The sequence below is a fragment of the Macrobrachium rosenbergii genome, chromosome 11, assembly GCF_040412425.1.
Source record: "Macrobrachium rosenbergii isolate ZJJX-2024 chromosome 11, ASM4041242v1, whole genome shotgun sequence".
Taxonomy (NCBI): Eukaryota; Metazoa; Arthropoda; class Malacostraca; order Decapoda; family Palaemonidae; genus Macrobrachium; species Macrobrachium rosenbergii.
The window spans coordinates 43,775,393-43,802,080 of NC_089751.1; the positions used below are offsets into that span (position 1 = coordinate 43,775,393).

The 26,688-nt window shown below is 40.1% G+C and overlaps 1 protein-coding gene and 1 long non-coding RNA gene across 3 annotated transcripts in view; one reads left to right on the top strand and one right to left on the bottom strand.

Annotated features, from left to right (window-relative positions):
• The first annotated feature begins 838 nt into the window (after nucleotides 1–838).
• LOC136843387 (uncharacterized) lies at nucleotides 839–25,644 on the top strand. Its single transcript, XR_010854539.1, has 3 exons — nucleotides 839–1,264; nucleotides 17,884–18,053; nucleotides 25,209–25,644. It is a non-coding gene; the product is annotated as an uncharacterized lncRNA (long non-coding RNA).
• The window catches only part of Fur2 (furin-like protease 2), a 583,898-nt gene continuing 568,628 nt past the window's right edge, over nucleotides 11,419–26,688 (bottom strand). For both annotated transcript variants that reach the window (XM_067111734.1, XM_067111733.1), the window contains exons 21-23: nucleotides 25,206–25,490; nucleotides 18,388–18,560; nucleotides 11,419–17,657 (exon numbers count right to left, since the gene is read on the bottom strand). In XM_067111734.1, coding sequence (XP_066967835.1) covers nucleotides 17,496–17,657; nucleotides 18,388–18,560; nucleotides 25,206–25,490 — 620 coding nt within the window. In that variant the 3' untranslated portion in view covers nucleotides 11,419–17,495. The remainder of the gene's footprint in view (nucleotides 17,658–18,387; nucleotides 18,561–25,205; nucleotides 25,491–26,688) is intronic.

Sequence of the window (26,688 nt, forward strand, 5' to 3'; positions counted from 1 at the left end):
CTCCCCACAACTTAGTGGGCTGTCAAGGAGAATTCTGACAAGAGCTAAAACATTTGAAACACACCTGGTGGAGAACAGGTGTACGAGTCATTCTTGCAGGTGCTCCAGGCATGATGCTTGAACAGTCCCCCAGATCATGAGTGTATGGACAGGGGTACTTTTGGTTGCGGGTCCTGTTCTTCTCATACCTGAAGACTCGTGCTGGACGCTGGTGAAGAGAGAGAGAGAGAGAGAGAGAGAGAGAGAGAGAGAGAGAGAGAGAGAGAGAGAGAGAGAGAGAGAGAGCGATGCTCTTACAAACATACACAATGGGAGTTGGGGCATAGAGAGAGAGAGAGAGAGAGAGAGAGAGAGAGAGAGAGAGAGAGAGAGAGAGAGAGAGAGAGCTTACATATGCACAATTAAGGTGGAGAATAGAGAAAGAAAGGTGGGAGCTTACATATATACACAATTTGAGGTGGAGAATAGAGAGAGAGAGAGAGAGAGAGAGAGAGAGAGAGAGAGAGAGAGAGAGAGAGAGAGAGTTCATATTATGTCCCAAATCACCTCGGTCTAAAGTTTAAACACGAGTCCACATAGACTGAACATGAAAAAATTCAAATACTTTTTTTCGGTCTAAATAGACTTTTAACTTTATTGAAAAAAGTATTGATATTAGAGAAAACAAAAAGGTCATACAATGTCAAGGTCTCTGGTACAATATATTAGGTGCAGTTTGAAGTCTTTGTGCTAACTAAAAATCTGTAATTCCTTCTCTCTCTCTCTCTCTCTCTCTCTCTCTCTCTCTCTCTCTCTCTCTCTCTCTCTCTCTCTCTCTCTCTCATAAAGTATTCGCATTACACAGGGCATGACTCCCGGTAATTTAGGGTGGTTCCTTCTTCTCTCTCTCTCTCTCTCTCTCTCTCTCTCTCTCTCTCTCTCTCTCTCTCTCTCTCTTCCTCGCTCGCTATGTTATTCAAGGAATGCCACACATGCTTAGCAAGGCTATAATGTCCATGGCCAAGACATTCCACCAAAGGGTAAACATCGCCGTTTAGTGACATTCTTCTATCCTTGGCCATTTTGAGCTTCTGTAGTTTTCCATTCATTTTTTCACTTTTGTCTCTGTCGTCGGTCTACGAGGACGTATAGGAAAGTGTTTACGTGATTTCGTTGATTAGATCGTTATCTGAAATTGGTTTGTGTTTTCTTGTGTTTTATATTTGTCATTATATAGGATATATCTTCCAAAGAAGAGCAAGACAAGTCGTTTCCAGTCTGGAAGGTAAGAAGGGTACATACCCGACTTCACTCTAGTTAACAACAGTCACAAGCAATGTGTTAAATATAGGAACAGTGATCGCGAGGTCATTGTATTGGTTTGTCAGATGATATAATTAATGATTTAAAGTATTAGCAGATGAGAATAGGAAAAGACAGAATATTTAAAGTATTAGCAGATGCGAGAAGCAGATGAGAATAGGAAAAGACAGAATATTTAAAGTATTAGCAGATGCGAGAAGCAGATGAGAATAGGAAAAGACAGAAACAGATTCTAACTCTAGGTCATGAAGTGAGGTTAGGAGCAAGTTTCTCATTTTTCACATTTCAAATAGCAACTCTTGCCGCTCTCCCTGATTTTCTGGTATTGCTTCCCCTTCACATTTTTTCCTCTCAAAGCTCCCCGTATTCAGTATATGGCGTTTGGCATTAGAAGCGATGTAGCTAGTCGTGGGGCTACTTGCTGCCTTATGACAAGATCAAGCGATTTCGGTAAAAATTAGTTTAGTGGCATTCTTCTTGCAGAAAATAAACAGGCTGATGAAATATTAAAGTACAGTAATGCTAAGGCGAGTAAGTTGTAAATAAGGGAAGTCAGTGTCAGTTTCTATAATGTAGGCTAATAACATTATGAAAGATATTCAGACCAGATTTTGCTCAGGGTAACCTGCGACCTCAGGGGCAAGATCTGCTCAGTGGGTTTGGAGGGTGGAAGCCTTCTTGTAGCCAAAAACAATTTGGGGAAATTGACTGAAAGACACCCGTTCCTGAAGAGCAACAAACTTCCTTATCAAATTAATTACAATCACTTTTTTTACATTTATTAAAACAATTTTAAGTAGATTTGTCCATGTTTCGGCAACACTGCACTAGTAGGTGTCAGACTCAGGAGGAGGTCACCTAACCCCGTCTGACGTCATGATGGGCAGAAAGTATGGGTCTGGGGAAAAGTACGCAGTTCGTTGGAAAACGACACAGGTCGGAACATTTCCTGACCTTTTGGGGACGCCAGGGCAAGTGATGTGAAAATAGGGACTGTCCCTGGTAGACTGGGACAATTCGTCACCGTATGAAAGAAAAAGCCATAAAGTCAAACTGTTTCAAGTTACTGTGTATAACTGCACATGACACGAGCAGTATTAGTGTGCCTGCAAGTGCGTTTGTGGAATGAGCATTTAGGAACCAGGAACTAGGTAGGAGGCAGATATACTAGGTAAGGTTAAGCGCCATCACTCAATATCTGATTTTGTACCCTGTAACCCTTGCTCTAGGCCGCGTACTCCTAGTGAATCGTATCTGGGTTCTTCATGTAGTCTTCCCTTGCCAGATGATTCAGTATTCACTCGAAGGCGTTCGCCTGACATTGTGCCTTCACTTGACAGCAGGCACTTAGATGGCAGCAGGTGTTCGCCTGGAAGTAGGCACTCGCCTTGCGTTGGAAGCTCTTGCCAGTAGGTGCTCGCCTTGCATTGGAAGCTCTCTTGTCAGTAGGCGCTCACCTGCCATCAGACATGCACTTGACAGTAGGTACTGGCCTGACACCAAATGCTTCCCTACAGTTAGACTTGTAAAGTCCCCGCTAAGCAGGTCTTCTGTGATGACGACCCTTTTTCTTTACCGCTCCCATAGTAGCGGGTCAACCAAACTGATCTATGTAAATTTATACCTGTTACTAACTTATATTGCATATGTTTTGCACATGTATCAGATTGCTGTTAGCTTGATCATTGTCCATTTTTGTAACTCAAATTGTATTTATTCATTGTAATTATTGTCAAGAGTAATTGACCTCAGGTCACCCTTGATTCTCATTGTATTCCATGGCGTGATGTCAGTCCACCGCTATATAAACCGCCTGTGTCCTGAATAAATCAGCAGTAACTTTTCTCCTGCTCATTATTTAGCACCTTAAAGTGGTGACTCCAGAGTGGTTCCCGGAGCCATTAGCCGGCTTATATGGCGACTTAGTCTTGGCTCCATGAACTACTCCACGCCCCTAACGGACTAAACATGGCGCTGTAACCAGCGTTGTGACGCGCTGACTCTCGTCGGCAAATCACCAGCGTCATTAACAGACTCACATGGCACGCCCTAAGTGCGTATTGACGTGAGTATCCCGCTCCAATTAAGAGTGCTACAGTGAGCATGGACGTGGACATTCCCTCCCACGTTCAGTTAACAGCGAACCTCGCGGACTCAGACGTTTACCCTCGTCAAGACCTGCTCCCTGCCGACCGCCGAGAGGGCCGCCTGCGCCCTCGACCTCGTCACCAGCCTGCAGCATGACCAGACCACCATGGAGACGTGGGGCGTGATCCAGGACGACCTCACCCTCCCCAGCACCGACAGCAGCGGTAGGCAGTCGGAGATCAGCCTGTTGAGGGAGATCCTCCTCCGTCAGCTCCTGCCGGAGGTCTGAACACAGATCCTTGATCCCTACACTATGCCGCTCGAGGACCTGATTAGGATGGTGCAGCAGCTGACTGACTCTACAAGGGCGGCGAAGCGGGCATCAGCACCCGCACACCCCATCAGTTCCATTCAGCAGGAGGAGGGCACAGAGGAGGAGATAAGCGTCATCACCAAAAGGCGGCCAGCATATTATCACAAGAAGAACCCACCAGGCCCTTGCTACCACCACCAGCAGTACGGCAAGGATGCCCGGAACTGCCAGCCCCTTGCTCATCCGCCCATCCAAAAAACAGGGGAGGCGGCGGCCAACAGAACAGGCCACCATGGCAGCAGAGGAGCCCAGGAGCCCAAAACCACTAGGCTTCTATATCCGCGACACCATCTCCGGCAGGATGATGTTGGTCAACACCGGGGCCGTTCGTTCAGTATTTCCACCATCCAGAGAGGACCGCAAGCACCTATCGGACCCAGCTGCCTTCCCTACGGCCGCCAACGGGTCCCCCATCCTCTCCTACGGCACCAAGCTCCTGTTGATCTCCATCCTTGGCCAGAGGTATTTGTGGAAATTCATCGTTGCGGACGTAAGGACCCCACTCCTGGGTGTGGATTTCCTCGCCCACTTCGGGCTGGCAGTCGATGTTGGTTGCAAGTGTCTCCTTGACACCAACTCCTGCCAGTCCCTCCCACTGGCACCGGGACCCTGCGTGCCTACCATCTGCTCTGTCGCCCCCCCACCACCATGCCCAGCTGCTGAAGGAGTTCCCCGACGTGTTCAAGCCCGAGCTCCGTCAGGTACCCGGGGCCCCAGCAAAACATGGCATCTACCATCACATCAAGACAAAGTGCTCCCCTGCGCACGCAAAATTCCGGAGGCTTCCCTCTCGGCGCCTTCAGGAGGCCAAGTACGCCTTCGCCGAGATGGAGCAGATGGGCATATGCAAGAAGGCCTCCAGCCCGTGGGCCTCTCCTCTCCACATGGTGCAGAAACTGGATGGCTCTTGGAGACCCTGCGGCGACTACAGGCGGCTCAACCTCGCAACTGAACCTGATCATTACCCCCTGCTGAACATGCAGGATCTCATGGCCTTTCACGGGGCCAAGGTATTCTCTAAATTAGACCTTTTTAAAGTCTTACTTTCAGGTTCCAGTTGCTCCAGAGGACATCCTGAAAACTGCCATCATCACACCCTTCGGGTCCTACGTGTTCACCTTCTCCACTTTCGGTCTGAGGAACGTGGGGGCAACTTTCTAGAGGCTGATGGATAGCATCCTGGGGGACCTGAACTTCTGCGTCTGTTACGTGGATGATATCCTCATATTTTCCAGGTCCCACAAAGAGCACCAGAGGCACATCCGGGCGGTCCTGCAGCGCCTGCAGGAGAACGGCCTCGTTGACAGATTCGACAAGTGCACTTCGGCATCAAGAAAGCTGACTTCCTGGGCCATGAGATATCCCCGGATGGCGTCCGCCCACTCGCATCAAAGGTCGCAGCCGTCACCAGGTTCCCCACCCCTATCTCCATCAAGGCCGTCCAGGAGTTCCTCGGGATGGTAAATTACTACAGGAGATTCATCCCTGGGATCGCACACACCGTGGCCCCCCTGACAGAGATCCTGAAGGGCCAGCCGAAATCCTTAGTGTGGGGACCCAGCCAGCAGCTGGCCTTCTCCCTGGCGAAGGCCGCCCTCGCCGAGGCAACCGCCTTGGCCCACCAGGACCCCAGCGCTCCCCTCCAACTGATGACGGATGCCAGCAGCATCGCCTGCGGAGCCGTCCTGGAGCAGATCGTCGACGGCGCCCCCAGCCCATTGCCTTCTTCAGCGCGGACCACATCTCGGACAGGAAGGCAGGGCCCCTGTCGGTGGTTATGTGGTGCGGGACGCCGAACCAGCTGATCCATCTGGAGAGGAGGGGCACGGTGCATGCACTGGCGGTGGCTTCCTGCATGGGCGTTGCTTCAGGCCACCTGGTTGAGCAGTCGACGACCGTCAGGAGATATCTGGCCCCGCCTGACTGGGGAAGAGGGCCAACGACATCAATGTGTATGCGACCAAACTGCCTACCTGGCTGTGGAAACTCGCCCACCCCAGACTCGGTGTGACGCTCTGTCTTGATGGTTTGGCACTAGATACAAAGTCTCGCCAAGGTCCTCGCGTCCTTCCGCATCCCATGCCAGACAAACTTCTCTGTCAGCAGCTTGGCCGTCGTCCTGCCGGAGGGGTGGGACAGCCCGTGGATGATGTCGAATACCAGACGGCGGCAGGAGCGGGCACCAGGGGGCGAGGCTGGCCGGTGCTGACATCGCACAGGGGTTTTGGTCCCCCGGGGGCAAGGGCCACGTCCTTCCACTTTAGGGACGTGATGGCGGTGCAGTAGGCTGGATTCTCTGGGTCGGCGGCCTGCTCCTGGGTGAGGTCTCCGTAGCTGATCCCGAGCTGCACCATGCTGAGCTCAATTCTGGAGAGGGCGTCTGCTACTAGGTTCTTCCTGCCGGGGAGATACTTGATTGAGCAGGTGAACTCCGCGATGGCCGCAAGGTGTCGTTGCTGCCTGGAAGACCATGTGTCCCCCTGCTTGGATTTTAGGCTCAACACCAAGAACTGGGACCCAGTGGGTGGGGTATGTTGGGGAGGGGAAGTGGTTCTTTCCTGTTTCTCCTTCCTCTGATGAACCTGGCATGATTTGCATGTAGGTTTGGGTTAGGTCACTGAAAGATGTGTGCTGTAAATTTAAGTGCATTGAAGGTAGGCTGGATGCAGCACGCTTGCTATAGGCCCAAGTCTCTTTCTCCTATGCTTTCCAAGGGGTCACAAACTCCTAGTGATCTCTTTCTAGGATTGCCAATCACTTCAGTTAAAGGTGCTTTGGGAGTGCTGCAGTTTTCCTCTTTCTGTGCTGAGTGCTCTTACTCTTCATCGTGGGAGGTTTCCTCAGGTATTAAGGACCGTAATTATGACAACAGTCATTCCCCTGTGTTTTCTTCTCCCTTTTCTCATAAGTACTTGAAGTGCTATTTGTTACTATGTAAGTCACCTAATCTCCTAGGGAAAGGTGTTGGTTGCTTGCTCTAGAACGTAGTTACCTGTAGCACTGTGATATTACAAGTCACCACGCTACAACTCCTGTTCATCTTATACTTCGTGCCGCAAGTCTTGATTCCCACCTATTACCCTCAGGCCTTCTTGTAGGCGTTCAGGGTGATTTTAAGGATCTAGCTTGCCTTCAAAATCTGGATTTCAACAGGTTTTGTATTTGTTTCCTTTTAAGGACCCAGGGCCTTCTCAAGCCTTTTTGAAGCATTCTTTATCCCCGTCTTTAAGCCACCTTTCAGATTCTTTGCCCAAGAGGTTAGCCGATCATCTACTCCAAGGAGATTTGATTCCAGTAGCACAGAATTTGGATTTGTAACAGGTTTTTTTTGTCATTGGCTACTCGGGTATCTTTGGCATTGACACCTATTGCAGAGTCTTCTGTTAAGGAGCATGCCTTTAAGGGAGAGCCCTCAGTTTCTGGAGCCAGTAATGATGCTGTACCAGAAAGCAATTCTTCTTTAAAGTAAGTGTGTGCTTCATAGTTTAGGGTGTCTTTTTTGTAAGATTTGAAAACTGTTAGGGGTTCTGCTGCTGCTACCACCACCACCTCAACTTGTGTCTTCTGCAGGGAATCCCTAGGTTCCTGATTTGGTCTCTGATGAGGAAGAAGAGCAGGTTACTTCCTCTGATTTTCAGAAACTTCTTCGTTTGTGTGCAGTTACGTTTCCAGATTTTTTCAAGGCTGTGGTAATCCAGGACTCAAGGTCACTTAGGTCAGCCAAGTTGGAATCAAGGGTAGAACCCCTTCTATCTCCAGAGCTAGTCAAGTTGGCACTTAATAGGTTGGACTCTGCCAAAAAATTGCTAAGTCCTCCTCACCTTTCCTTAGTTGTATGAGAGAAGGAAAGTCTTATATGAGACGAAGGATTCAAATTTTTTTTCTCTCAATCCCAATAAGGCAGTCTCTTCTGGAAAAGCAGTTTTAACCTCTGTGGAGTTGGAATTTTTTGCCAGACTATGAAATGGAAATCATGTCATGTACCAAAATGACAATTGTGGTGCTTGATGAGGCTGCCAAGGTAATAGTTTCGGCTCTTCGGAGAAGCAACAGTTGCGTAATGACCTTGTGGACTTTTTAGAGACTATAGAACAGGCTGTATCATATGCTCTTAGAGAGTCTGTTCACTCTCTTACAAATTCCGTAGCTAAGTGACGGGAACAGCTTTGCCTCTTCCTAACCCTCCCAGAGGAGTGGGAGCTCCATATAAATCAGCAAGAGATGCTGGCAGTATGTAAAGTTCTTGTGGCCTTGGAAAGCTAGTTCAGGGCAGAAAGGTGGCATTGTTCTTGGACGACATCACATTGTTAGCTTACTTGAGAAATCAAGAAGGCATGAAGTCATAGTCCTTGGTTCCCATCTCAAGCAACATACTCATCTGGGTGGAAGAAAGTAGTGCCTTTCTCCTTCCACAGTTCAACTGGGGATTTTAAATATTGTGGCAGACCAGCTCAGCAGAAAGAATCAAGTGCTGTTTTCAGAGTGGGGGTTGCAAACCACAAAATTCAATAATGGTCTGCCAATGCTCTGCTCACCAGCACATGACCCTCTGGCTTGGGTAGTAGATGCCTGGTCTGGTCTAGACCTTTGTTTTTCCTCTATTTGCTCTGCTACAAAGGGTTTTAGTAAAATTCTGTCAAACTTTTGTTTTTGAATGACCTTGGTGACTCCTTGGTGGCCTCATTTGGGAGTGGTTCCCATTTCTTCTTCCTCCTCTGGTGGATCAGCCAAGGCTCCTTCCTTTAAGGCAGGATTTAGTCAAACAACCCTGTTGCAGGAGGTCTCATCATAACCACCCCATGCTGCAGCTGACTGCATGGAGACTCTTGACTGTCTCCTGCAAGCAAGAGACTTTCCACAGGAATGTAGAAAGGCCATCATTGATTCCAAGGGGCAACAATAAACCATGTACCAGAGACAGTGGTCGGTTAATAGAGGCAGGTGCCATTCCAGAGGGATTTTCTGCACCCGTAACTATAATCTGATTAATTTCTTGAAGTACCTCTGCTATACCAAAGGTTTGTCAGTCCCAGCAATCAGGGGTATTGTTCCATGCTAGCCTCAGTGTTAAGGCACTCTGGTTTGCATGTCTCCACTAAAATGGATATTTAGGAAGCTATACACTCCCTCTAGATGGAGATTTCATAAGTCCCCTGTCAGGTCTTTGGGATGGAATTTGGATGTATTGCTGAAATTTCTGAATCCTTGAATGTAGCCTCACGTAAACATTTGACAATTAAGACCCTAATCTTGTTTTGCTGGCCCCTGCTAAAAGGGTCAGTGAGATTCAGGCCTTCTCCTGCAGTGAGGTCTTTACATCCCAAGGAGCAGTCCTTTCCTTTTTGTCAGTCTTTAGGGCAAAGAATGATATCATATCTTGAGCCCTACCTCGTTTTTGCTAATCCCCATTCTGTCCTTCCTAGTTTCAGATGGTGGAAAGTTTCCTCCCTGACAGTCAGTGTGCTGATGTTTTATGTGCAAAGGACTAGGGATTTCATACGTAACGTCAACACGTTTTTTTAACCCTAGGAGGCCAGATATACTAATGTCTAGAATGCTGTGGTTTCTTCCTTATGAATGTTGTTGAAGAAGTGGGCCAATCTGGACCCATCCTTTTTACCCCTATTGAAGGTCAAGTTCCACAACATGGGAGCTGTGGCAACCTCTTACTTTCCTGAAAAACCTTGCCCTGGAGAAGGTTGTAAATGAAGTGCTATGTAGATTATTTGCTGTGCATTACTTAGGGGATGTAGAAATTCAGTATTAAGATTGTAGAGCTCTTTCACCCTTTGTTTCAGCAGGGAACTCTTATCCTGAACAGTTAGGGTAGTTCTACTTTGGTTTTCCTATCTACAGTAGTTGGGAATGTCGAGTTTTGGGTTAGGCAGTGGTCTTCATTCTTTATCATCATTGCTCTACAGGTCTAGACACAAAGACCTTTGTCTCATTGTCATAAGACTTAGAACAATTTCTCTTTCAAGGAACCTTCACTGATTTTTGAGATCCTTGTGGCCTAATGAATTAGTCCTTGACTAGTGGCAGTGCCAGTAGGTGGATTCTAAACATTAGGTAAGTAAGAGTCCATTTCTGGCAGAAATTATTTTATTCTCTTTGGGGTTTAGTTTTTGGGTCCCCATACAGTTACCCCCCTTGATTTTCAATGTGGGAATCAGCTGTCATAATAGGGGGTAAGATTCATTTAAAAAATGGAAATTTTTATTTAAAACCTAATTTTTAAATATGTACCTACCACAGAATCCCCGTCCCCTTCACATAGACAGAAATAAACAGAACAATAAATGCACGAACCAAGGTTCACCCTGAAAAGGAGAGGTAAACAGATAGCTAATTAGATCTAGATAAAATTGTTTGTGTTTGAGCTCTGTTAGATGTAGATAAAATTTTTTGTGTTTGTGCTCTGTTAGATCTAGATAAAATTGTTTGTGTTTGTGCTCTGTCGTCTTCCTGCTGGCGTGGGAGTTTATAACTATCAAAATGGAGGGGTACTACTAAGGTCTAAGATTTAAGGACAGATTCTTCAGGTATGCCTTTTGGAATTTATAAATTTTTGTCAGTGGTCCTTGTCAAATACTTTTAATATGTTGATAATACTTTTGGCCTCTTCCAGGCTGTTAGCCTGGAAAGGCTGTTTACTTTTCTACTTCTCACCACCTCATTTCATCCAATTTCTCACATTTCATTATTTTCATCCACAGTGATACCCTTTAAACTGAATATGCTTGCAGGTGGATGTGTGGTCCTTGACTCTTGTATTTCTTATTTTTATTTTATAATCAGCCATCTGTTTTTCTTTTGGATGACTGACTAAGCTAGCAAAACCTAACAACCTGACTACTGGGTACATATGTGGCTTTCCTAAACTGAAGCTTGGTACAGGCATTCCCTGGTTAACGGCAGGGGTTCCATTCCCAGCCGAGCACTGATAACCGAAAATCGTTGTTAACTGGAACATCACAATAATTATGGTAATAAATGGTGTTTATGATGCCGTAAGCACTGATAAACTGCTTAAAGGGTTCCGTTAACCAGCTATTGGCACTGATAAACTGCCTACCTACGCCAATAAACCTCTTACTTATGGCGACAAACCGTTTACCGGCGCCGAAAACTGGTTAACGTCATTGTTAGCCAGGTGTCATAAAACTGAAACGCTGTTAACCAATGCTGCCAGTAAGCGGGGAACTGCCTGTACTTGTTAAGTGAGAAACTGGGATAATTATCCTCTTTTTAGGAATGTGTGTACAGTACATGGTCATCAATTCACACTGAAGCATAAGGTTTGTTTCTTCAAAATATAGAATTGGTTTCATTGAAACAAGACCACTTAGTTATGATGTTGAGCTGTCATGAAGCTCACTTGAAGGATCTGTTCTGTAATTAGAATTACAGTAAAACCAGAACAAGGTGAATTTAAAGATATTAGATACCAAAGTGAGAAGAGAGAAAAAGTAATTGATGAAAAGTATAAGGTAGAAAGTCATGTATCTGATGCAAATGTAACAAAACTGAACATCAAAAAGTTAAAGTACAAAAATCAGTTGTCTTCTCTTTTCTTTTTGAGTAAAAAAATAAATGCAATACAGAAGTAACTTAATATTCTTTACAGTGAAGAATCCTTGTAGGAAAAAAACCCATTCATTATAACACTTTTATTAAATATATATATATTCCTAGGATATGTACAATGTGAAATGTTATTACATAGCTTTTGCAGTCTAACCAGACTGGATCAGAGAACATGGCATGAGTTGTATTTCACAATAACAATACTGTACTGCACTGCATTTTTTTGCAATTGTTTGAAATATTCTGGAACATGTATGAAATAAAAAAAAGTAATTTCTGTTGCAATGGAAATTTTTGAATATTTATATTTGAAGTTTACACTGATTTTGTTATAATGGACAGAGGAATGTCCAACACTGTACTGTTTGCGCATGAAAAAAAGAAGTTCTGTTAGGATCATTAATTTACTCCTGTTCGTTCCGACTCCATCAGTATAACAATAACAATACAGTACACTTTAAATTTGCATATATTCACGAAAACTAAAATGTTTTACCATGAGGGCAATTTGCACTATAATATTTTAAACCATTTATATTTTTAAAATTTGGTATTTTTTATTGATGGATAATAATTCCAATGAGACAGTAATTATGTACATACAATGCAGTATTAAAAAAATTAGAAAGATTTTTTTCAGAAATTAAAATAATAATCATACTATTATGTCATGATTCTAGAAAATATTTTACTGAATAAAAGGTTTTGTTCATACTTTATAGAGGGAGTAATACAGCTTAAGAAAAGTCAGCAATTTCTCAGCAAGAAAAAAATGGTTTATACTATATTAACATTGCAAATATTGTATATTTAATGTCCTATGACATTGCCACACTATTTACATTAAGATACAAAAGTAACTAAATTACTCTCACTGTGAAAGATCAATTAGATTTTACCTATAGTAATTATACAAAATACTACTTCAGTCTCTTTTGATACTACAATCAGTTCAGAGAAACATGTTCAAGTGCACAATGTTCTCAACATTCTCATAGATTGAACACACATTTCTTGGTTTAAATTAATCTTTTCATATTTAAAAACTCTGCTCTACAGGCAGTTACACAGATGAAAGCTTGATAACATATTTTCAAGAAACCCCTTTACCTTGTCACCATTCTAAAAAATGTACATAACTCAATTTGGCAACTGAGGAAGTAGTAATGTTAAATATTTTTTCCATTATCAACTTGGATGTATTAAATTTCAATCATAAACCATGTCAGTTCAACCCAACACGATTGAATGTTCCAGGTAAAATCCAGTATGTCTTGAGGATGATTATTTTTAGTAACAACATCTAATATTTTTGTTTTCTTTATTCAGACATAATTATAACTAATAAACAGCTGTGGAAATTTCTGAATAACCTGTAATATGAATCCTATTTCATAACTACTGTGAAATTCACTCAGCAACTGAATTAATTACAGAGCCATGAAGGAATGAACAAAAGATGAATAGACTATGGGATGCACTTGCTTTGTCATTCAGATGGGGAGAACACTTAACTACCAACCTTAGTGCTGTATACAGGAAATAATAGTCCAATAAAATCTTTCATTTGATATAAAAAAAATTTGCTACTTGAAAAAGTGTTTCATTGCTGTGACCATTTTTGTCAACTTACATATTCAGATAACATGGACATATGTTAAAAAAGTTGATTGTTTTCAAACTGTTTCACATTGATGTGTATGTTTGATGATCCTTATAGCCATAGACTAACTTATACCAAATATTGTATCAGGGCTCTCTACCAACCATTCAAAGAGGCAGTGTCTTAACAAGGGATTGCAGGTAAACCAAGTAAAATTCACAGTAATGAAAAAAAAAGTAAAAAATACTAGATATGTGGAACAGAATATTGGTAAAAATTTTATTATTAATGAGTAAACCATTTTGTTAAGAGACCACTGACCTAATTTAATCTTGGCTTCGTAGGTGTTATGAAAGTAGTCTCCAAGTCATGAGAATAATAGCCAAAGCCGTAATAGTGAACCTGTAACAACATTATAATACCAGCAGCACTATATGGATTTGAAACTTGGACTTTTACCAAGTATCAAAATTGAGAGTTGATTGATTCTAAAAAGATAACAAGTAAGATTGAATAAAATAGAATATAGAATTTAGGCCAAAGGCAAAGCGCTGGAACCTATGAGGTCATTCAGTGCTGAAAGGGGAATTGACAGTAAGAAGGCTTGTGAGGTGTAACAGGACAAAAATCTCACAGTTGCACTGTGAGGCAAGTGTTAGGGTGGAAAGTCAGATGAAAGAATATGAACAGAGGTACAGTAAAAGGGATGAAAGTTGCAGCTAAGGGCTGAAGGGACGCTGCAAAGAACCTTAATTAAGGCCTACAGTGCACCTCATTCGGTACACTGATGGCACTACCCCACTACGGGGGATTAGGATTGAAGGACTTATGTCTGATATGGAGTTAAGTTCCCAGAGACAATGTCATATTCATGAATTTCAGTACCACAACAAAATACCAATTGACATGGGGCAGGCAAAGAGCATGTGCACAGGAAGATTATCAGCAGTAATTGGAGAATTAAATGAAGGAAAGATGATCACTGAGTCGGTTGAATGATAGAAAGATAACCTTATGGAGAGCCATATGGGATATGGATACTGAAAAGAGACTCGCATGATGACTGGACTGACATGGCACAAAACAAAGCAATGTGGATGAGTCTGAAGAGCAGCAATGGGTAACAGTTGGGCTCAAGAGTTAAAAAGATTGAGGGAGAGTAATTAAAATTTTAATAAAAACCAAAATTGAATTTGTTATTAATAACAGTAAAGATTAACATGAACATTTTTTTTAATGTTTTAATCTATATTATTACACTCTGCACTTATTGTTCTAACCACAATTTGTCTCTCAACTGCTATATTTACCGAGGGAGAAAATACTGCTTTTACTGTTAATGCTTCCAAATCAGTTGTTAATATAGTAAGTAGCCATATGAGATTAGGCAGAGGCCTATAAGAAAATGGGTCCACTTGTTCTGCTGAGATATTGTGCACATGAACATATCACACTTTAGTACGTATTCCATATAAATATTCAATCATCCATACATCTCATACACTACTGTGACAATACTGACTAGCACTCTAAGTAGTCTATCTCCATACTGAACTGATTCATACATATCTTCAGATAATGTTATTTCTTGAAGTAAAATCTTAAGAATTCTATTGATACAATATATGAGGGACCTGGAAAAAGTTGATATGGTAATTCATGTTGCTCCCATGTACAAAGTCTTGCAACATTACATCTCAAAACATTTGAAAACACTACAGTATTTTCTAAAATAAATAAATCTGTGACTTAAATAAAACCTCCATACAGGAAGTAAAGATATTAAGTACTCCAAAATAAATGTTCAAACCATTTGCAACTTAATTTATGGGTGGAGTATAAATCATGAAACTAGAAACACTGTTTACAAAGTGGTTGTACAGTCATTCTGAAGTCAGTCAATCAGATTCAGCTTTATACAGAAGTATTGTATACAAGCTGGTTGTACAGTCATTACGAAGTCACTAATCAGATTTAACTTTTTATACAGGAGTACTGCATACAAAGTAGTTTTACAGTAATTTTGAAGTCAACATTCAATCAGTTATATTTCTTCTTACAATTCTTTACAGGGATAAGTCATTTACTTGGAAGATACATAGTGGTAAATGACCTTCCTTAGATGTTACAATAAATATGAATGGATTAATATTCATTTTAGAGTCTTATTATAAGACTAGTTCTTTATTAGATCAAGCCCACACATATTTACAAAGTTTGAGCTTAAAAAGAAGCTTGAACGACTGTAATTACAAAAAAAATTATTACACAAACCCTTAATGTAAATAAATAAAGAGTATTTTGATATCACAACTCTTCACATGAAGTAATCTCTTTTGCCTTGGTAAAAATGCTGTAAGATGTTATTCACATGCCCATTTACTAACCAGTAACACTACTGAATGAAGGGGATAAAAATAAATGTAGGTGCAGCACAGTCTCAATAGGTTTCCCAGGTCCAAAAATTTTTCATACGCTAAATGTCTTAATATTTTACCATTGTAACAAAAGACTTGCACAAATATGGGAAGGTTCTCACTACAGCAAGAAATTACTATAAAATACCAATGTAATTCTGACATAACTTAGCGTGTATGGGTACTCATGTCCAAATAACAACACGGGCAATATAAAACAACTATCTACCTTTTTTGAACATTAAGGCCACCTTATCACAAGGCATTATGTCCTTGTTTGTGACATTATGAAATTTATCTACAATATTTTATGCTTCAATTGTCAAACTTGACCCACCAAGAAAGTTTTAATTATCAATGTGAATTACATATTTTCACATACAATATATGCAATACCTTAGTGTTGACTTTTTCAATGACAGAATTTGAATGCTACACCACATAAGACACTATGAATTTTATACTGAAATTTTATCATTCATATTTTAGGTGAAAGGAAGTCAGTCTTGGTGAGGAGAGTTTGAGGAGAAGGTTTGTTGTCCCCACTGTACATTGTTCTTACGTTAACTTTTATGCCCAATGATGTATCACACAAGTATTACCCACTGCACCAGCACCATACTTAGTCTTGCAAACAGGAAAAGTTCTGGTATTTTCATAACTTAGGTATCAGTTACTTTGTAACAAACATACAAGGTATTGTACTTTTAAGAGATACACAGATCCTGTCAGTTGTGATTTAGTATCTTCGCTCCTTCAAATTTCATAGCTTGCATTTCTTTTAGTGAACAATGTTCTAATTCATCAACTAAATATGACCTTAAGACCAAGATTTAGATAGAGCATATTAAAAACTTTATATCCTCCACTCTCCCATGACTTTACCACAACTACATCATGATCTGTGAATCATTTAAAATACAGGTTATTAACAACTTCATTAGCAGACATGGCAAAAACCTTACATTCAAGATGCAGTACTATAATACAGTTCATCACGCTGCCAGACAACATATAAAATCACATGTCTGGGAAATTGTTTCAAATGCCATGCTAAATGAGCACTAAATCTCGACTGAGTAATGTCAAGATAATGAGCTAAAATGGAAATGATACTGTTACCTTGAAAATGTTTGCTCCCTTCTTGTATCAAAAAGGGGGAAGGGGGGACATTAGGCACGTAAGTTATGTGCCATAAATTGTATATTTTTACTTTCTTTATACAGCCAGGAGATTCATAGGAAAACTAAGTCATCATTTAGGAACTAAAATAATTGATGTTTGCATTTTCTAAACATTTCCATTTCAATAAAAAAAAAAATTACCTATATTCTAAGGTAAAACTATTGTAATGTCTATATTACGAGAAGAGATTCCTTTTTGATATCAATCTCCCCTTCCTGATATCTTCAAGGATGGAGGGCAATATGTCTTAACCATATTTAAATACATAAAAATTATGTTTTCTGAAAATGAAATTCCTTAAAATCATTAACTTGACATCATTAATACCCTTTTTTCAACTGAGCATCAATGCCTCTATGTCTCACCACAATGGAGATGGAGAAGTATTAATGAAAATTAAACAAAAAGTGGGATATGACCTTCTGTGAAGGAATGATGATGATGTAGTATCCATCTGTTACTGATTACAATTACTGATTACAATGAAGTACAAAACTGGCATCTTATTCTTTTTGGTGTAATACCTCAGCAATGAGGAAAAGATAAAATTAATATAGGTGGAAATATCATACAACAAAAAACAGCTGGCAATTCAGTGACAAAATATTCTTCAAATGAAAAATGCTAAAGCTGAATATACTTTGCTGCCATGGCACAACACTGATTGAAAGGTAGCATCCTTCTCTCATCACAAAACAAATGTACATCAAAGGTAACAAAACTTCCCTTTTGTTTATGCTTTCCAAAATGAGGCAGGTTACACACATCTGACAAAAGAATCACAAGTATCACCTGAGGGAAAATAAAAGTTAATTTCTTGCTTCATGAGATTTGCAGACATGAATACATCACCAAATCCTAAAGTCACTTGTAGTCTAACATTCCTGTTTCATTGTTATATATCTCACTCTAAAATTGTTTATTTTCATAAAAAGGCTATTTATGCTTTCATATACAACTGTTCATGTTCTCGTTCATCTTCAGAATCATCTTCCTCCACAAACGGTACTAAAGTTAATGAAACCTTTTCGGACATGTTAGCTGTTTTAAGAAATCTGTAAGAATAATCTCTTGACCAGCACAAGGAACCATTCGATCTTACCTGAAAAGTAAAAGAAACAAGTAATAAATCTGGTACTCAGTCATACGTACTGCTTATAATTTTGTCATAAGTAGTTGTATGCCTCAATATGATATTCAAACTATTCACATTTGCCATCTGTTGTAATGCCTGACATCAATTTGTTTTGTCTACCATTTTGGAATGAAAATTCAGGAGAATTAGTTACTGGTTTGGATAAATAATGCATCTTTCTTTTTCACTACAGCATGAAGTCTTCCAATGTTCACATACAGATGGAAAGGTTAAGTACCAAGTGCCCCCCTATGGCTGAATGAGAATGCAGCTCTATAAACTGAATCAAAGTTCCTCATCAAAGTCACACAACTGTTAAGAACATCTGTGGCCTCCTTTCCAAACTGCTGTATGCTTACCAAGGTAGGATATTATGTGTTTTCCATTTGCAATGAACATGTACTAATGTCTGTTTAAATTAGGTCTTCATATGTATCAATCATGCCTCTAAGTGTGCATTTTAATTGTGTGCCCTCTTTCATGGCCAAGAAGTTAAGTGAGTACTGAATCAATCTATGCATCACAATAAACTGAAAAACACCTTACACTTTTTGTTAGCCCAAAGTCTTAAAAAGGTAGGCTTTCTAATTGTACGACAAATCCAAAATGACTAAGATGGGTAACATTTTTCTTAGCAGGGCTTTTTACAGTGAATAAAAAAGTAGTTCAGATCAACAAAGGGAAATGGAATACATACCTGAAGTACAGTGAATACAGCACCAAACATCAATACATTTACTAAGCAAATAATAACAATAAGAGATGTAGCAGATAAAAAGTCGGGTTGTCTATAAGGGGTCTGTGATGAATCTGAATTTAAACTCAATGCAATTCGTCTCTTATCAGCTGATACTGCCCCAAAACACTGACCTGTGGTTAAAAAGACAAGAATGAATTTCATTACATCACGTTAAACATTTGAAATGATAAATGTTGGGGAGGAAATACATAAGATATACCAAAAGATGGTCAGATAGCACAACAACACCATTATTCTAACTTACTGATTATAAAATTGTGTAACAGAACTTGACACTAAATGTTTTTCATGTACTGCAGTGTATTTTTAGTTTTTATTTTAATTTGACAGATCAGACAAACACACTAGTACATGGGTTCTCAACCTGGGGGCCATGACAAGAATTTATGGGGACCATACCAGACTGTTACAAATTATACATTTCAAAAAATTGTTAGAAATCAGATTTTATATAAAATGCATCACTCTGTCCTAGCAGAAGAAAAAAAAATTTTTTTGTAGTCCTTTGTAGTGTAGTGATTTAATTTAAGGCATTAACCATACTACAGAAATCCATCAACTAAGATAATTATAACTGTTAAGTTAATGATAAATTTAGTTCTTAAAAAGCAAAGGTGTTTTCTTCATCATTTTATTTATTTATTTTATCCTTTTTTACCTGTTTTTTTTTATAGGGGGGGGTAGAATTTTGGAGAAAAATGAAAGGGAGCCACACGAAGGGTGAGAATTCATGAAGGGAAGAATGAAGTGAGAAAGGTTGAGAACCAGTGCACTAGTATATATTACAAGTGGAAAAGGAGAAAATATTTTATTGTAAGATGAGAGCAAAGTTTATGCAGTACTCTCAAGGGATTATAGAATACCTCCATATTCCAGTAACCTAGCTGCCTCTTGTCCTCAATATTATTATTCTTTGACTTGCTAAATATGGAGAGTATATTCTGTTTTTCCTGAACAGCCATGTAACACTCAAGCTGTAGCTTTGCACTATTGATGGATCAAAGTAAGAAATCTATGGTATGCAGTATATACCTTTATTTAGGATAATAATATCAGTACCCTCAATCAAACTAATTTGTTCTTCAAGCTTAAGATAAGAGATATTTTGCTATTACTCTTGTTCCCTTTCATAAGGGTAAGCACATATATTCTTTATCAGTTGTACTTCACTTTCTGCAATTAATAATACTATATATACAGTACTAACATAATCACAGTAAGCATGGGGTTTTAATAATATCCCAAAAATGTTTGTGTAATAAGTAGAATTCTAAGTACAGGTATAGTATTTTGGGGATTCCCTTTATAGTTATGAATAGAATTACTTTTTGCTGTTAATATTCAGCCAAATTAGGAGAAGGTAACAATTACCAACGCCTGGCTGTGGATAGGCAGGCATTCAGTGACCAAAGTCTGAAGAATCAAGCATTTAACCACACACTTTGGTAACCCATACTGTCAAAACTAATTCTTGGACTTGATATCCAGCAGTCACAATTAACAGCTATCTTACTAGGGTATTAAGAATGTTTACTAATGATTTTGCATGGTGTGGTGAAGTTGATAAACATTTTTTTCACCACTGTCAGGATGATCTCTCCTTTCCCTTTAATAAGCTAAGAAAACTAATGTTTCATTAAGAAGTCTTGTCCTAGAGTCTAGTTTTACTAAAGGTAAGTAAAGTCCTAGAAACTAGCTTACCAACAGGCATGGTGGTAAGTTCAAGAAGAAAGTGAAAATAACAAGCAGGATGTTAAGTTTAAAAAGAAAGAGTGAAAGTGTTTTATGATTCTGACCATTTTCTTGTTTGTTCTCCATCAGTTCATGGAGAAAATCATACTGAAGTTTCCTTCAGAAATATTAAAGAGTGATTTTCCTGCCTTTGAGTTGTCAAAGCAGTGTTTCGCAGTCATAGGACTAGTGAGCACCTGACACTTTGCAAGCAACAGATACACCAAATCCCAGATTAATCTTTAGGGTAAATTTGCCTGCTGTTAAAAAATGTCAGTTATCTAAAAGAATTTTTTGGCTGTGTGTACAGTATACTTTTGCTGATTCCAGATTCCACAGATAGTCTAACTTAAACTACATGAACAATTTAGAGAGGGAAAACTGAAGGTACAGTACTGGTCTGTATCATTCTGGTTATATCTGACAAAAATTATCAATATGATGAATAAATACGAGAGTACACAAAAATATCAAAGGATACAGAAGGTAGTAAATTTGTTATGTATTGTAAGATGTGCATGCAAAACAAAAGTGACTGTTATAGCTCAGTCACTGTGAATATATGATATGAACAGTGATCACATAGGTATTAAGCCCATAGGAGAGAAACAGACATCACAAAGTACCATAGACACTACTGACTCCTTGTTAAATATTCCTTGCTCAACAGCATTCCCTCCTGTCTTGTCTTATAACTACAGTATTTGTAACTCCCACTCTTCGCTATTAGCAGATCATTTAGTGATTTTTTACCATACCCATACTGGCCTGATGAGAGGCACTATCTGTTCTTCATACAAAGATGCTAATGAGGGGTCTATTATCAAGAGGTTCTAATTAGGTACTAATGATGTGTTTACTGTTTTATATTTCCATTACTTATTCTTGTCTGCATAGTATACCCCTCTCTTTTGTAATTTATTTCAAGGTTGTTCCATTCTGATTTACATGTGTTTTGAAGTAACAATATCTGGAAGCAATTTGAGGAATGATCAACAAGAAAGTTGATGGCTTCAGTAACCACCAATAGTATACCATCAATATTCAATGGTCTACTTTTCCTGCCTTTGGCAAACAAAAGCTGATGTAATATGACAAATTTTTAAAGTACTGTAACTTGTATTTTCTCGTTTGCCAGGGGACTTTTCTTAAAAGGTAGAGCGGAGGCGCAGCCCCACAGAGCCATGGGATATTGATGATCTTGATTGCAACCTTGTGAATGTTTGGGGAGGCAGTTACGGATGTCCCACAAATGTCAGCCAACCGTTCATGCGATTGTTGTGGTGGGAAATGTTCTCTGAAGAATGATCCATCCACTACGAAACCTTCACATGAACAGGGGAAAAAACTTTCAGAAGAGCTGTCTTGTTTGTGTCTCAACCTCCACAGGAACATGGATGGGGGAGAGGCCCTGGATGTGCCCTGCTGTGGCAACGTTTTCGAGTGGGAATGTGAAGGAATGAAGAAACATCCACATACTTGACACTCATTCAGGCTAAGTAGAAGAAACTCCAAGTCTATGTCCATAGACAGGGAATGGAAGAAAGCAGCAGAAACAACCAAAGGGAGTTGTATCTAGGTTGTGCAACATCTGCATGGACGTGCATTTTCAAATTTTGCAGAGCAAATCTTTGGTTAAGGACGATCTTGCAGTAATGTCAAAAAAGTCATGGCTGTGCAACATTGTGGTAAGAGCAAGGCTACATCTGCCTACCCTGGGCCTCTCTCTTCCTTGTACAATGCGAAGCAAAGAACAAGGTTGTGCAGTATGCATGGCCATGAATTCTTCCTTCCTTGGATAGTGTATCTCAGCTTAGACGTCTGGAAAACTGTGGTGGCATCGCTGACAATGGCAACCAGAAACGGTTCTTGAAGGAAAATGCAGGGAAAAGAAGTCCTAGTATGCTAGGAAGCTGGCACTGAAGAAATGCTTGACCATGTCCCAAAGGACAATGGAAGGAAGGGGAAAAAGGATGATTTGGGTGGGAGGAGCACTGATGGCAGATGCACAGTGGGGAAGGTATGTCCTGGGAAGACACGGTTGTGGCCTACAGCAGAGACGAAGGAGAAGGCTCGACTTCTGCAAATCCAACGTCAAAACCCTGGGGGGATGAAGTAGCTCTTGCACCTATGACATACAGCAACAAAGCACACACCCGAACCGAAATGACTGGCTAAATGCGGCTGCAGCTCCGAAGGCGAGTTGTCTTCCTCCATTCAACATCTCTAGAAGGGTAAGAAGATGGAGAAACTACGATACGGCATACGACAATGAAAAAAGCGAGAAAGGGGAAGGAACTTCATCAAGGAAAAGCTTCCTGGGATTTCTCATACTTCAAAACAGGAATGCCTGAGACTCTCCCCTACCCCAAGACGGAGCAAGACCCGCTGACAGGAACCGCAGACAGAACAGCTACTGGTCTTGGAGATGACTTGTCGAAATCGGAAATTCTGTCTAAAGGTCGCACAACATCAACCTCCACTTCTTCCTCGAATCAAGAGATAGGGGGATCCATGCCGGAAGGCAAGCAGAGGTCTCGTACAACGGTTACGAAACTACCACACTTTAACAAGAGAACCCTCCTCTGTCTTATTGTCTCTCAATCTCTACATCATCTGGAAGACTAAAACATTACAGCATTCCAGGTAATTGTGTAGTCACAAGAAAAACCCTGCTTGTTCAGAAAGAAAACACTTAAAAACAAACAGAAAAAAGATGTAGAACAAGGATGTTTGATAAAATGAGGTTGAGAAGATGTCTCAACACAGATTGGCATAATATAGAATAAAGTCAAACGGCAGGCAGCAGAAGAAACAACATCTGCCTCCAACATGGGCAAAAAGTAAAGTGAATGCATAATGATTGGATGGTAGGTCTATCTCCCCTGCCATCGGTAGCCAACAGCCAATAATAGCCTTGTTTTAACGGCCAGTTCCATCTTGCGCTGAAGTAAATCCTATATGTAAAGACTGAGCGCTTGTATAGTGTAGGAACAAATACTATTAACATTTACTCAGTGTCGTACCCTAATACTGAAATATTTACTCAGTGTAGTGTCGTACCCTAATACTGAAATATTTACTCAGTGTCGTACCCTAAAGCTTTTCAGTAAAGTCTGAAACACTTCTTGCCAAAATTCCTCAATACCAGGTACTTTGGATACTTTTGGTCCCTGAGGCTGAGAGTGTATCTCGGCTTACACGTCCAAAAAACTGTGGTGGCATTGTTGAAAATGACAACCAGGACCTGTTATCGAAGGAAAATGCAGGGAAAAGAAGTCCTAGTACGTTAGGACACTGGCACTGAAGAAATGCTCGCCCATGTCTCAAAGGACAATGGAGGGAAGGGGAAAGATGACGATCTGGGCAAGAGCAGCACTGATGGCGGATGCGCAGTGGGGGAGGCATGTCTAGGGAAGACACAGTTGTGGCCTACAGCAACGATGAAGAAGGTTTGACTTCTGCAAATCCAAAGTCAAAAGCTGGGTGAGGGATGAAGTAGCTCTTGCAGCTATGACACTCGGTAACGAAGCACACACCCGAACCGAAACGACTGGCTGAATGCAGCTGCAGCTCTGAAGGTGAGTTGTCTTCCTCCATTCAACGTCTCTAGAAGGGGAAGAAAGAAGATGGAGAAACTGCGACATGGCATAAGACAACGAAAAGAGTGAGGGAGGGGAAGAACTTCATCAAGGAAAGCTTCCCAGGACTTCTCATCCTTCAAAACAGGAATGAGAGTAGGGGTAGGGGGAGGGAGCGTGGAAATGCCAGACTCCCCCCCCCCCCAAAGACGGAGGAAGACCCACTGACAGGAACCATAGACAGAACAGCTACTGGTCTGGGAGATGACTTGTTGAAATCGAAAATTCTGTCTAAAGGTCCTGCAACACCAACCTCAACTTCCTCCTTGAGTCAAGAGGGGGATCCATGCTGGAAAGCAAACAGAGGTCTCGTATGACGGTTAGAAACTACCACACTGCAGCAAGAGAACCCTCTTCTGTCTCGATGTCCCTCAATCTCTACATCATCTGAAAGACTAAAACATTACAGCACTCCAAGTAATTGTGCAGTCGAAAGAAAAACTTATTCAGAAAGAAAACACTTGAGAACAAACAAAAAAAGATGTAGAATAAGGATGTTCGATAAAATGAGGCTGAAAAGACGTCTAAAAATAGAATGACATGATAAAGAATAAAGTCAAACAGCAGGCAGCAGAAGAGACAACATCTGTCTCTGATGTGGCCAAAAAGTAAAGTGAATGCATAACGACTGGATGGCAGGTCTACCTCCCCTGCTGTCGATAACCAACTGCCAATAATAACCTTGTTTTAATGACTGGTTCCACCTTGTGCTGAAGTAAGTCCTATATGTTAAGACCGAGGCTTTGTATAATGTAGAAACAAATACTGTTGGCATTTACTCAGTGTCATTTATACAACCTTGAAACTTTTCAGTAAAGTTTGAAACACCTCTTGCCAAAATCCTCATTACCATTATTGTACCTGGGGCTTTATAGATTATCCATTACAATATTATTACAATCACTATAACACTGAATTTCATTTAAAAATGAAGTAGATCAAATGTAAAATTTTAATAAAGGAACTTTACGATCACTGTAACACTGAATTTCATTTAAAAATTAAGTAGATCAAATGTAAAATTTGAATAAAGGAACTTTCAGTTTATATGATGAAAATAATATGTTCTTACCATGCAGTATATACTGATGTAAAATCTAGATGCTACGATTATATAATATATGTATTTGAAGCCATTTGCTAATATCAAGTTTAAATTAAACATTAATTCTATGCAGACGTTCATAAACCAAGGAAACTTTAAAATGTAAATAATTTAATCTCATTTCATATCTCTTGAGACTCAGTCAAGTGTGAGACTTAGAAAATGCACTGGCTCTAATGATAAATGAACAACAAAGCAAAATTACTTCATGGCATCAAGAGAAAAGTGACCCCAAAGATTTTACAATAAATTTTCTAACATTGTTATTTTCTACTTACTAGTTGCAGGATCACATGAGCAACAAGGGGGCCCATGGTCCTCTTCTGTGACCCCCTCAGGACAACACATTCTGCATGTGCCAGACTCTAAATGAAGGGATTTAGGAGCTTCACATGAGGTGCAACCACCCTCTCCTCCTGATGAACATGTTAGACATGACGCATGACATGATTCACAAGACTGGGAGCTTATATTATAATAGCGACCTGATCTGCACTCTATGCACATACCACCATCCAGTGTAAGGTAGTCATGACATGATGTACAATCATTAAGGCCAGAACCTGTAAGAAAAGGAGTTGGTAATTCAAGAGTGATATATTCTGTAAAATAGCAAATATAGATCTGTTTCTGTAAAACAACAATTATAATTCTTTTTCTATTTGCATCACCAATTTATATACTATTAACCTGAGAAAATAAAACATTTCAAGGAAATTTAATGTTCCCAATCTTCCTTTGTCATATTCTCCTGGAATATTAGCTTGTAGATCTACATGTACATAGTCTAAACTAAATTTGTGAATTGCATTCAGTAACTCTGGAATATGCAGAAAACTAACATTCTGAGAAAAAAAAATTGATATGCAATAGTGGGGCTACTTCAAGGACAAGAAGAAATTAATGATCATCTATGTTTTAAAGAATGTGCTCAATATTGTAAAAACTGTCATTAATGAGCATAGGGGACTAACACTGTCTAAAATTATTCTTCCTGACAATATTTTTTGATACAATGAAAACCATTAATAAAAAGAATTAATTTTAGCATCTGCTGCAATGTTTGTCCTTTAACCCTAGGGTCTTTTATGAGAAAAACCAGATGTGCCACGGGCAGGGGGATCTTTAAATGAAGTCTCAGTCAAGGTTATGCAATGACGGAACATGGTTTTGGGCTCTACATCTCAAAAGAGCTCAAAGATAAAGTGCTCAGGAAAGCCAACTATTTTATGAAGGCAGTTTTTGGCTAGTCTCAAATTGCTTGGATATAATTTTAGTCTGATATGCCTTGAAAAAAGCCATCAGAATAGTTAAGAGTATCAATATGTATCTTGAGTTTCTACCACCAAATGACTTATTGTACTGTAGTTGTATATCTCATACAACTTGCCCCATTATCAACTTACTATTTTTACAAAAAATGAGCAAACACAACTAGCCTATAATCAGTGATGAGCAGTGTTCAAAGACTATTAGACCCCATAAGGGAGTAATGCTGTCAGTGCACCCTGATTATATATTCTTTGATTATATTCTCTTACTTTTCAAGAAACTAAGATACAGTAATGTCTGTACTTTTCAAGAAACTAAGATACAGTAATGTCTGTAATTTATACACAATAACCAGGGCATAAAATCATGATGATTACCTCTGTTTATTCCTAAGCTAACTAGTCCCTTTGGCAAGGAGTTAACATGTATAAGATATGCAAACTATAAAAAGAAGCCTTATACACAAAAGAAAAATAAGGTTAATAATGT